General features: G+C 35.5%; 3 protein-coding genes across 3 annotated transcripts; 1 reads left to right on the forward strand and 2 right to left on the reverse strand.

Annotated features, from left to right (window-relative positions):
- Positions 1-4831: 4831 nt before the first annotated feature.
- LOC111462762 (blue copper protein-like) lies at positions 4832-5724 on the reverse strand. The gene is made up of 2 exons (XM_023106492.1): positions 5527-5724; positions 4832-5384 (listed from the first exon to the last, which is right to left on the reverse strand). Exons 1-2 carry the CDS (start codon positions 5696-5698, stop codon positions 4927-4929), a joined length of 630 nt encoding a protein of 209 aa, XP_022962260.1. The 5' UTR covers positions 5699-5724; the 3' UTR covers positions 4832-4926.
- Positions 5725-6211: 487 nt separating this feature from the next.
- LOC111462754 lies at positions 6212-8343 on the reverse strand. Its single transcript, XM_023106478.1, has 4 exons — positions 8072-8343; positions 7894-7982; positions 7619-7821; positions 6212-6383 (listed from the first exon to the last, which is right to left on the reverse strand). The coding sequence occupies exons 1-4, from the start codon at positions 8317-8319 to the stop codon at positions 6300-6302; spliced, it is 624 nt and encodes a 207-aa protein (XP_022962246.1). The 5' UTR covers positions 8320-8343; the 3' UTR covers positions 6212-6299.
- Positions 8344-11342: 2999 nt separating this feature from the next.
- LOC111462708 (RING-H2 finger protein ATL54-like) lies at positions 11343-12531 on the forward strand. Its single transcript, XM_023106407.1, has one exon. It carries the CDS (start codon positions 11449-11451, stop codon positions 12340-12342), a length of 894 nt encoding a protein of 297 aa, XP_022962175.1. The 5' UTR covers positions 11343-11448; the 3' UTR covers positions 12343-12531.
- Positions 12532-12831: the final 300 nt, after the last annotated feature.

The raw sequence follows: 12831 nt of genomic DNA on the forward strand, positions 1-12831 counted from the left end.
AAAAAAAAAAAAAAAAAAAAAAAAAAAAAAGACAGCAGCAGCTTGAAGCTGCTGCCATGGAGAAAGGAAGAATGGACAGGTGGTTGAAGGGAAACGAAAGAAAAGAGAGGATGATTAGAGGAGGTGGAAGCGTGGGATGGATTAAGCTTTAAAAAGGAAGAAAAAAAACGAAGATTGGTGATTCGTGAAAAACCCAGAAAACAGAGGAGGAAACTTTCTGAGAATTCGAGTTTTGGTTGCTTAAAATTGGACATCAATCGAGGGTAAAGGAAGAGGGGTTGTTGCTGAGGAATCGTTTGAGGAAGGGGATACAGCCACGAGCTGAAGCGGACGGTAATTCGAAGGTAACGAAAAAACCCACATCACCGAACCTTTAAATCTCGATATCTTGGTTCGTATTGTATAATAAGTTATGAAATAGGGCTTGTTAGAAACGTAATAAGGAGATCTATAAATTTGTAGAAGGAATCAGGATGAAATTCGAACCGTAGAAGGAGAATATGGCTTCGGGATATAGTAGGTATTAACAGAAAAGATGGGAAATTTCAGAAAAACGCAAGGAAGAAGAAGAAGCGCGTGCACTACACGCAGGCGCGTGAGGGACACGACTGGGCGTGCGACTGGCGCGTGGGACAGACACACCGAGGCGCGTGAGGGCGCGTGAAGCGTCCGTTCGGTTCCCGGTTTGTCCCGTTCGATTTGTTTTGACCTGTTCTACCTAGATTGACCTATACTTACCTTGAAAATGGTGAAATATAGGTCTACTTGGAAGGAATTGTGTCGAAATACCCTATTAAATGTACAATCAAGAGAGAAAGGGATTCGAAACCATGTAAGTAGCGTATCGACCTTTGAACTAGTTCTTAACTTGTTTTACAACATGTGAGTATGTTGTTTACCTGATTAAGAGCTTAATAAGTTATGATGAGCTTCGATGATAGTTCGTGTTTATTGTATATTGTGATTGCTTGCCTGTGATGTAAGCATGATATAAACGATTGTCAGAATGTCTACGTATTGATCATGATACATGTATGAAAGCATGCAGTAACTGTGAGTATGTTATGCATGTTAATGGAAAGGTTATGACTCTAGATATGCTTATTGGTGGTTGAGCTATGACTTATTTACTGAGTATGATAGTCTACTAATTCCCGCGGAGTTCCTGGCCAACGCGCTGTGTGCTAAGTCAGGGAGCATGAGTACTCCTGACCGTTGGTATATGAGATAAACAGGCCGCCAGAGCAATTAGTAGACGGGCCGTATTTGACCGAGAGCGAGTCTTACATACGAGTCCGAAAATTCTAGATAAGCATATCGAGAGAGAGTCAGTAACCTAGCTGGAGGTAGCTGAGATACCTCATTAACGAACAGATGACCCTAGTAAGAGAACTAGGAGTCAATGATGAATAAAACCTAAAAACACCTAGAAAGATTAGTTATGAACTCTTGAGTGATAAGCTAGCTACTTACTGAGTAATCTAATTACTCATCAAAATTATTATAACTTTTCTTTCCAGATTTAGATGATGCAGGCCAACCGAGGGCGAGACCAGCGGACTGAAGACTACTGGGAATCCATGTCGGTGTCTGTTTTGTATATTTATGTTTTCGCTGTCAAGAATTTACTTCGGTTGTTTAAATTTAAATAGCATTGTTTTAAATGTTTTACTGAATGTTTTTTTTTTAATCATTTTGAGATTATGATTGGGTATTAGAATATATTGTCGTTGATGATGGTAACCCCTGTTAATCGCGTTGACGATGAGCGGGCGTTACACCACCGCTAGTAGATATTATCCGTTTTAGTTTGTTATGTATCGTCGTCACCCTCACGATTTTAAAACACACATATTAGAAAGAGGTTTCCACACATTTGTAAGAAATGTTTCGTTTTCATCTCTAATCCATGTGAGATCTCAGAATGGAAATCGTTTTTACTTTTAAGAAACGATGAATAGGTAACGTGATCATGTTGCAAGAAAATGTTGAGACCATCAGATAAAGAAATCGAATTTCGAATCGTCGAAATTATCAGTGGTTGGTAGCGAAGCACGTCATCTTGTAAGCGGAAAGTTATTGAGATTTGAGGAGAAGATCGAAAAGGAAGGGTGCGAGGGGAGAGGGGCGAGGGGTAGAGCTGGCTGGAGCAAGGCTGTCATGGGCAGGGAGGGTGTTGTGTTGACTGTGAAAAAATTCCACGGAAAGGACAGCGACAGTCCAGCTAAAGTACCAAACAATATTGTTTTCCTTTATTTATTTTATTTTATTTTTAACAATAATAAATTCATACGCCAAACTGTTCTGTACTATACTCACTCAATTCCCTGCTCACATTTTTCTTTTTTTATTTAAATTAATTCCACTTTTTTCCAACATTTGAATCATTAATAAATATTAACAATATCATGCCTTTTCTATTCGCTTTCTTAAATGTCCAACGATCTAATTGTCATACCGTTTCATATCTGGTTTTAATACCATTTATAACAGTTCAAGCTCACTACTAGTAGATATTGTCCGTTTCGACCCATTATGTATCATCATCAGCTTCACAATTTCAAAACGCGTTTGCTAACAAACAATTTTCATACCCTTAAAAAAAAATGTTTCGTTCCCCTCTCCAATGAATACGAGATTTTACAATTCACCCCATTTGAACCCAACATCCTCACTGACACACCATCTAATGTCTAACTATGATGTCATTTCTAAAAGTTACCGGCAGTAAATATATCAACTTGAACTGTTGTACCTTTTTTACACCTTATATAATTATATAGTTAACATTAAAAAAAATGAATTTTTTTATTAAAGTATTAATATGACATCATTGCAAGCAAGGGACGTTTAAGTAAATTTACATGTGTGGGGAAGGGTAAAATTGGAATTAGGGAAATATATAGAAGAAGTGGAGCATGAAGTTTCCAAGAACATGCAATGTTAGACTTTAAATCATTTACAATTTTTTCTCTCAATTTTCCCATTTCTAAATCTCATACCAAACTCGATAAAATCGACTTCAAATATAAGTTATGTGGAACAAAATTACAAAAATAGAAATATAAATATAAATATTAGAATAAAATATAAGATATGCATAATCTCGGACAATAATTATGACAATAATTAAATAATGAACCTCACTTAATTATTAGAATGTGCCACATAAATTCCATTAACATAATCCATAAATCATACAAGTATGTAAGTTACCTTAGATCAAATTATACAAAATATTGATGAATTTGGTCGATCACTCCAAGAACAAAAAAACAACCACCAAAAAGATTGGACAGGTTTTTGGGTGTAAGTTCTTGGATGGAAAAGATAATAAAAATCATGAAAAGAAACAATCTTCATCTGGGGTTTGGAAATTGGTTGGATCTGAGTGATAAAGTGGATACTAATTGTTTTGGTCTTCGATTCATCATCAATTTGGACCAAAACCCAGGATTCGTTGCTTGAGTGGGCGTTGATCTTCTTTTGAACAAGGAAGAAATGGAGGATTTGGTTCTGGGAAAGTATGGGGAGGCGGAGGAAGAAGGGAAGGAAGAAGAGTAATAAGAGGATAGAGATGATAATGAAGAAGATGAAACGGATGCCGCCGCCGTTGCCGCCGTCTCCGCCGCCATTACTGGTTTTGTAATTGTTAAATTACTCAGCTTTTCTCTTAGACAAAGTGAGCACACGCCTGGTGATTGCTTGTGTTTTGGGTGCTTCCGACATCGGCTACTATTGCTGCTGCCGCTGCCGTGGTTGGGCTTTCTTCCCTTTGCCGCCGCCGTATGACCCTTTAGTTTTCTCAGATTCTTAGGCATTGTTGTGGTGGTGGTGGTGGTTGTATCATTTTAAATTCGGGAAGGTTTTTGGTGTTGGGAAAGGATTAAATGGAAAAGTAGAAAGTGGGTGCACTTCCCGGATCCTTCATCGGCAACTTCCTTGATTTTTCTCATTAAAAAATTAAAATAAATAAATAAACATATATATATATATATATATTTATTTATTTATTTAAATTTTAATTTTCTTGGTTGAAAATTGGTGTTTTGACTGGTTGTGTGTACACAAGTTGGCAGTTTGAACAGCTGTGATTGGAGGAGACAGTTTCCGGTGGGGACCACTGCCACTCTTCTTTTGGAAATTGAACCGCCCCCACCTCGACTCACCAGCCGTGGAGCCCAAACCGGACATTATTTATATTAAAATATTCATAAATTTACCTTCAAATTTCAAAAATGTTTAATAAATACAATTTTTTTTATGACACAATATCTACCGTGAATAAATATAAAAATATTATTACTCAACAAAAGAATACAGATTTAAGAATTAATATTTACAATCTTTAAATAGGATACAAGATATTAAATAATACCTCTAAAAAAATATAAACTAACTAACTCTTAAAAATAAAATAAAATATACTACCATTCAAATTTAACGGATTACAAATATACAAGATATATATTATTGCCTACTATATTATTCAAATATTAAATGATTATGAATATCATATATTCCATTAACTAATTCAAATTAGAAATTAGTTGCTATTAATACTTTGATTATTAATATTCTTAAATATAATTAACCTTAGCATAAGAACTTTTAAAAGTTTTAAAAAATATATATATAAAAAAAAGGGTAATTTTAGAGTTTTTTTTTTTTAAATATTTTTCAAAGTTTAGATGTAAAATTAATATTTATTAAATTTTTATTTTAAAAATCTAAAGGTATGTTTTAGTTTTTTTTTTAAAAAAAAAAATTTAAATGAAACTTTCAAGAAATTTGTTCCAAATAATTGGAATTAAATTAAAAATTTTCACATTAATAATTAATTTAGGGAAACAAATACACGACAAAGAAAAAAAACAACCCAAGCAAAAGATGAATTTTCACAAAAGACACTACATAGTGAGCATCCTAAAGCGCAGCCAACAAGCCCAGGGTGGCGGCGCCCCAAGTGCAAACCACGGCTGCAAACGCAGAGGCGCCACAAGCGGAAGATGCCTCCACGGGAACCTTAGACGTGGGAGAGTTCACCAATGAGGAGTCCGCATCTTTGGGAGTAGCACCAACCAATGGCGTCACAGGAGCAGTAGCTCCAACAGAACTTGGCGCTTCGGACGGTGGAAGTCCATCACCAATGGGAGCTGAGGCTATAGAGGGGGGACCTCCAGCTTCGGCAGCTGTGACCGCTAGCTTCATACCGTTGCCACAGTGACCAAATGCACCACAAATGAAGTAATGAGTGCCAGGCTTCTTGAGAGTGATGGACGTGGCGCCAGAGCTGTCGCTACTAATGGAATTGGCGGCCGTACAAGAGGTGTACTCGCTAGCACTCACTTCGTCCACCGTGTGCCCACCCCCATAATTGAACACTGCCACGTCATAACCAATGGGTCATAAAAAAAAAAAAAAAAAAACTATAAAATGTACGATATAGCCAGACAAGTTGGATGTAATTTCTCAAATTAATATATTATTATGTTAAATATATGTAAGACATGATTTTGAACTGACCCAATGTGTCGCCTACGGTGAAGATTTTCCCGGAGGACCAAGAGGGGTAGTCGACGCCGGTGGACCAACCAGCGGTGTCGCCAACAGTGTGGACAGTGGCAAAGGTTGGGATAGCCATGGAAATGGCAATGGTGGCTAAGGCAAAAAATGCAGTTTTGGAGGAGTAAGCCATTGGAGTTGATGGTGAAGGGGGAGGGATGGGGTTAAGCATTTATAGAATAGAAGGTGGGAGTGGGTTAGGTTCATGAATCATGTAGATTCCATTGATGGAACCAGAACAAACAAGAAGGGTTCGCCGAATTGGTGGAGGAGATGATGGGAGTCAGCTCAAAAAGGGAGAAGTAGGTGTACTGGTAATCAAGTAGTTGGGTCACCGCCCCCCAAATTCCTAACGCACCAACTTAATTAACCACAACCAAAGTGGGCTTATTAGAGCTTCTCTACTGCCCCCAACCACCCTACTGCAACGTTGGCTCCCGCCCCAATTGGCCACATATTGAAATCAGTGCATGCTCACCTTTGTGAACCATGCTCGCCCTTGTGTAGAGAAGTACTACAAATTCAATATTACTTGAACTCGAAAGACTATGGTTTATATACTTTAATAATATTAAATTAATAAAATAAAATAAAAAATTAATTAATTAAAGATCCATTTATTAATATAAGCATTACATTTATTGGATTGTTTCATAATTACGATTCGTATTTAAAATAATTATTAGAATATTATTATAAATATAATATTTGAATATTTGATTGAAGAGGTTGGTCTAGGGTTTGGGTTTTGCGTCGCCTTCTTTACTTCCTCCTTTCTTCTTAATTAATGAGTTCAACCCGTCGTCAAATTTCTCCACCTGAGGTAATTTATATTTAGAAAAAATCAAATTATAAATAATAATAATAATAATAATTGATCGAATTATAAGGAAAATTAATAATTATAATAGATAGTTAGCTAACACGTTATCAATTTTAGACTGAAAAGGACAGGATTGTCAAATTAGATTTCTCAATGGAGTAGGGTCGGTTACGTCTTTTTGGTTAGGTAGGGGCCGAGGGTTCTATAAAAAAAAACACGTGGATAATAATATATTTAAATATCATGCCTCTATCCTTTTATTATTTCATTAAAATTATTGTTTTTTACGATTTTTTTATTTTTTATAAGGAAACATTTTAATTTATTGTCAAATTGAAAAATAAAAATGATTTTTTAGTTGTCTTGAAAAACTTTTTTAAAAAATAAAATAAATTATAAGTAAAATAATTTAATTTTTTTTTGTTAATAATAAGTAGAGTCTTTTAATGAGGTGGAAAGGGAATTAAATTAATACACGCAATTAATAATAATTATTTATTTATGTGACGAAAACGTCTTTAACATTTTAAAAAGTTAGAAAAATGAAATTATAAAAGTTTAATTTGAATTTTGAAAAAGAATTTTAAGTTTTAATTTTCCAGTTCAAGATTAAATTAATTAAAATACTTTTGAATCTTACCCTTTATTTTTTTTCGATATTTTAAAAAATTTCATTAATTTTCCTAATTTTTTTTCTAAAAAATTAAAATATAATTAAACAAATACATATTTTAATATTTTGTTTAAAAAATACGACTAAAAGTTTAAAGATATTATTAATGATATTTAAAAAAAAAGCTGTTAAAAGTTTAAGAATATTTATGAAATAACTACAAATTTAATATATATATATATATATATATTTCTTTCTCGCGTCTCCTTTTGAAGGGGAAAAGCTTTCGCATTTCTAATCTGGTGAGGGCCGGATGGCTTTGTTTGTCATAGCTTGACGAATCGCATCCCCGTGCAACGATATTGTTTGTGCGCCCCTTACTGTTCTCGCTCAATGTTTGCAACAACTGGAGAGGCAGTCGTAGAAGTGAAGCCTATCGCCACACCGACCTTCTCAAAGATTTGATGGAATGGCCCCAAGAGCGCTTATGTCATATGGGAACTCAGGCCCGGAAACAATCCTTAATATATATATATATATATGAATAAAATAAGGTTGTGAGCTAAGAAAAAGTGAAGGGATGGAGTGGAGTGGTAAGTTTGGAGAAAAGGCCTAACCTTGCCGATAATGTCCGCCGCCAAATTGGCGTCCTTAGCAACGGTTTCAGCTGTATTTTCCACTAAAACTGCCGTTTTTTGGAGTATGCTGTCTTTGGGGAGATGATCAGCAATCTCTTCCGCCACCTTATCCACTTCCTCCGCCGCCGTCTCCACCATATCTACCACGTCCTCCGCCACATGCACCACCTTCTCCACTCTCTCTACACAAATTCAACACAAATTACGCATACCAAAAAGAAAAAAGTGTTCAAATTGATCATTATATTCCTCACGCTTTAACATAAGAAAAGGCTTCCAATATTTGGTCGTCTTCCAAATGGATAGAATTGCTGACAGCACCGCCCCTGCTACCCACAATGGCCTGCCAAAAACAACACTCTGTTTGTAATTTTCCACCTGGAAAATACGACAAAAAAAAAAAAAAAATTAATTCAAACATAATTTAAATACCAAGGAGTCAATGGGGGAGGAGGAGGCGGCAGAGGAAGGGGAGATCCAAGGCCGCCGCCGACGCCGTAAACCGCCATGTCTCTGTAAGTAGTGATATGGGTGGCTCTGTTTTTGGGAATTGTGCGTGGCAACGGCAAGCTCTTGGCTCTGTGAAGGAGATGGCTGAGGTTAAGGTTTGATCCATGGCGGCGGGAGTCGACGGCGGAACGGAGGTTGGCTGAACGGGAGGAAACTGAAATGATCGACATTTGTGAATGAATGGGATCGGTGAATTATGAATACTTATGGCGTAGACAATTCAAATATATAAGCCTTTCAAGTCACCCTACCTAACTCGTTTATTGATTCTTATATTTATTGCTTTACATTATTTCTAAAGAAAAAATGGGTTTAAAATGTATATTATATATGCTTTGATCATTTTGAAATTAGTTGTAGTTTGGAAGCGTTTGGCCTACCGAGTCAGGGTTGCGTGAACCTGTTTACAACACAACTCCGACTTTGAAACTTATTGTCTTAAGCCTATCGCTAATAAATATTACCTAGATTTGTTATTTATTACATCTCACAGTTTAATGAATCTTTTGCCCACTCCATTGGAGGTAGAATCTCACAATTTTATATGTTCTAACCCATTTACTGTCCTAATTGATTTTTTTTCGATTTATTTATTCAAAATTTCTCAATTTAATAATATAAGCATTAGTATTATTATTATTATATAATGTGTTATAATTGTGTACAAATTATTTAAAATAAGCTACTTTTATTTTTATCTTAGGTTGAGCTACTTGTCAAGTTGCATCAAAATTCATGGCAGCACACAATTTTCTAAGTGTTTTCTTGGTACACGTGTGGGTTGATATTAGTAAAAAAATAATAATCCAAAAATATTATAATTTCGGCCCGAAGCTAAACCAGTAAACCATTAAATTTGGGTTTGGTTGAATTTTGGAATTTTTTTTTGTGGGTTGACTTTTTTTGGTCGGGTCAGCTCAACCAACTTGAAAATAGAATTACAATCAAAATTTTAACAAAATCAAAACAAAACATTTATTAAAAATTTAATAATCTGAATAGAAATAAATTTTATTTAAAAGCAATACACGAATAAATCCATCTTTTAAAAACTCATAAATTAAAAAAAAAAAATTCAATAATTTTATTGAGTAACAAAATAGTCAGAAATGTTTAATTTTATTTGCATTTTTTTAAATATAAAAAAAATATTCTAAACTCTCCATTCCTTAGTGGGCCGAGCCCACATGTTTGGGCCCAAACTAGTCTTTACAGTTTAGAAAAGGAACCATATTTCAGAGAAAAAAATGAATTAGTTTTTTAATTTTGTTCAAAATCTCCCAAATACCTTAATAATTTTTAATACTACATATTTGTTACATTGAATAAATCAATATTTATCTAATAAATATATCAAATTATTATCCTAATATAAATATAATGTTAGGATCGCTCAACAACGCACACACTCGATCCAGATGAGAATACAAAGAACGGAGAATATTAGCTAAAAGTTTGTATTGATGACAGAATATAGAAAAGTACATTTTCAAGCTCTCAGAAATACATATGATTTAACTTACTATATATACAAAATACTGAGAGTACAAGTTGTGGTTGCAGATATATATACATGATTTAACTTACTATATATAGCTTGACCAGAAATAACAATCTACAGTATACCATATATAACTTAAGTTTTTTTTTTACCGTAGATTAGATGACAATTTACTCTATATATCATTTATTAAATATAACTTTACTTTGTATAACCCGTCTGCTGCAAATTAGCATTACATATTAGATATTTGATTGAAACGACTCAAAACACGGACATAAAATTTATTATTCATCGACCAAAAAAAAGTTATTTATTATTTTAAATAAGAAGTTTTCTACACGTTAATCTCGAAAAATGGGAAAAGAGAACCAAAAGCTGAGCAAAATTAGGTAAGACCAACTTATGGGCCCACAAAGTTAGAAAAAGAAACGTTGTAATTTATATATATATACATATATATAATATAACGTATAGATTTAGCTGAGTAAATAAGATATTAATCTTCTTAAATCGGGACTATTTGAATATTATTGTCATAAATACGTTTAATTTCACCAACTTTAGACTTTGTAGCAATCTTGATGAAGACATACTACCAAATATTGCTTTTAACTCGATAGATATATTTATTTTTTTAAAAATTTAAATTATGAATAAAAATAATGTTAGATGATTAGTACAAACAACCCAACTTGTTTGCTCGCGTCATGACATTAATTAAAATTGGTTTTTTTGATGGGTAGGGGAGAGAATTGTCTCGCTTAAGCGTTACGAGCTAAAAGGTAGTTGGTAGTAACGTAAATTAATTTATACGACAAATTCCTTGGTCTCGATCATTATAAGATTTATTTTAAATGTTTGAAAACTGAACAAAGTCTTACGCCCGAGTAAGAGGAATATCATATCACTTGGACTTTCTGTTTCGGGCTTTCTCTCAAGGTTTTTAAACGGAGTGAGAGATTTCCAGACCCTTATAAATAATGCTTCCCCACTTAAGCCCACTGCTAGCAAATGTTATTTTATTTGGGTTTTCCTTCGAGCTTCCCTCAAGGTTTTTGCATATGTGGAGGAGAGGTTTTTACACATTTATAAAGGATGTTTTTTTCCTTCTCTAACTGATGTGTGATCTCACAATCCACGCTATTTGGAGCCAGTGTCTTCGCTGTCACTCATTCCTCTCTCCCTCTCCAATCGAGGTGGGATCTCACAATCCACCCCATTCAACACCTAGTGTACTTGCGGGTACTTATTCCTCTCTGCAACCCATGAGGGATCTTAGAATATAGGTCTAAATTGAGATATTTACAGGCAAAGAGACAAACATATAACAAGTATTAAATGTCGAATTTTGATGTCATGGTCATACTTGTCCAAAGTATGTTGTCTATGGCTACATGACAGATGTCCTAGTCTTGTTTGTCTGAGTCGGATGTTATGGTCATGCTTGTCCAAAGCATGTTGCTTATTACTGTAGGACAGATATTCCAGTCTTACTTGTTCAAGTTGGTTGACAAGGACGTCAATCACAATTGAGTGGAGGAGAATGTCACGAGCATGCAACCGTTGAGATTTAAAATAATTGGTACGAACTCATCAAAAACTTAAAAATTCATATTATTGTATTGAAATTGAGATTGAAATTTAACCTAATTGTTAAGGTGGAGGAGCTTAGTCGTCGTTTAATTACTTTGTTTATTTCATTTCTTCAAACCAAAGAAATTCAGAGATCTTCATTTTCCCTTCCATTCCTCTGTTTCTCTCTCAACATTCTAAGCTTCTTCAGATCTCCCCTGCCATGGCGGTCGGAATTACCAGAAAGCTTTTCCCCGTCGCAGCTGGAACTCACCAACAAAGCTTCAATTGTTCTGCCTGCCCTTACGACTGCCCTTTCGACTGCTTAGATCTCCCAGATTTCTACTTCTCGCCGCCGCCGCCGCTGCCGCTGCCGCCTTTTGGCGACCACCAAAAACAGCTTCCAACTATAGTCATCGTCATACTTGCTCTGTTTGTTGGGTTCTTCTTCACTTTTAGTTTCTACATCATTATAGTAAAATGCCAAGCTTGGCGTAGCGGCTCCGGCAACCAAGGGGCGGAGGCGTCGCAATTGAACGGCGAAGATGGAGAATTTCTAAACGAGAATCAAGTCGATCATCCCATTTGGTTCATAACCACCGTCGGGCTGCAACAATCGATCATCAACTCAATCACGGTTTGCAAATACAAGAAAGGTGAGGGCTTGATCGAAGGAACAGTTTGCTCTGTTTGTTTGAATGAATTTCAAGAAGACGAAATGCTCCGGCTGTTACCCAAATGTAGCCACGCGTTTCATATTGGGTGCGTTGATACTTGGCTGAGGACTCATACCACTTGCCCACTCTGTCGGGCCCATATTCTTACTGATTTTCCGACCTCCAACGCCGCGAGACCGCCGAATTCGGGTCATTTGAATCAAAACGAAGCTAATTTGGGTGTAATTGAAGAGACCCAGATGGAGAATTTGGAGGGGGAAGAACAGAGTGCTGTGTCCGGCGGCGGCGGCGTTGAAAACAGAGGAGATGCAGTTTATGAACAGAGAGACATTGGGGTTCCTCAGATTGGGGAGATTGTTCCAAAAGAAGGGGTTTTTGAATCCGATGATTCTAAAATGGAAGTAACTGAAACAATGATGAACTGTTCTTCTGCAACATGATCTGAACCAGATTGGGTCGATTCAGAGTATCGAACAGGGTGAGCCCAGTTTTTGTGTATGAACTGAAAAGAACAGGTTCTGTTATTCATTGAATGGGTTTGGGGTTATGGGTTCGAACCTCTGTTTTGATGCTTTCGTGTTCTTCATTTTCTCAGTGGGTATTATTATATTAAGCTTTGTTCATCATTATCTTAATCATAATTAATTAATGATTAAGTTAAATACTTTTGATTTGAGACCTCGTACCAAATAATAAGGTTTGAAGTAAATGGACTTCAGTCTTGGCCCAAATAAACGGCCCAAATTCAATCATTTATGGACTTCGCTCATGATTATGGGCCGCAATAGGCCCAGCCCAACAGAAATGTACCCTCTTAATTACATCTGCATTTCGCTAAACATTCTCACAATATGCAGCATTAATTTTGAATTTAATTTGCATTAAAATGTTTTGTATGTTCGAAGCCTACTGCTAGCGCGGATGTTGTT

This window comes from Cucurbita moschata, unplaced genomic scaffold, assembly GCF_002738365.1.
Source record: "Cucurbita moschata cultivar Rifu unplaced genomic scaffold, Cmos_1.0 Cmo_Scf00027, whole genome shotgun sequence".
Lineage (NCBI taxonomy): Eukaryota > Viridiplantae > Streptophyta > Magnoliopsida > Cucurbitales > Cucurbitaceae > Cucurbita > Cucurbita moschata.

Excerpts from the sequence above, each read along its gene's own strand:
- LOC111462754 (XM_023106478.1), bottom strand. The coding sequence starts at position 8,319 with ATGTCGATCATTTCAGTTTCCTCCCGTTCAGCCAACCTCCGTTCCGCC. Across the intron at positions 7,983-8,071 it reads CCTCCCCCATTGACTCCTTG|GCCATTGTGGGTAGCAGGGG; the intron begins GTATTTAAATTA and ends TGTTTTTGGCAG. Across the intron at positions 6,384-7,618 it reads CGGCGGACATTATCGGCAAG|GTGGAGAAATTTGACGACGG; the intron begins GTTAGGCCTTTT and ends AAATTACCTCAG.
- LOC111462762 (XM_023106492.1), bottom strand. The coding sequence starts at position 5,698 with ATGGCTTACTCCTCCAAAACTGCATTTTTTGCCTTAGCCACCATTGCC. Across the intron at positions 5,385-5,526 it reads CACCGTAGGCGACACATTGG|TGTTCAATTATGGGGGTGGG; the intron begins GTCAGTTCAAAA and ends ATGACGTGGCAG.
- LOC111462708 (XM_023106407.1), top strand. The coding sequence starts at position 11,449 with ATGGCGGTCGGAATTACCAGAAAGCTTTTCCCCGTCGCAGCTGGAACT.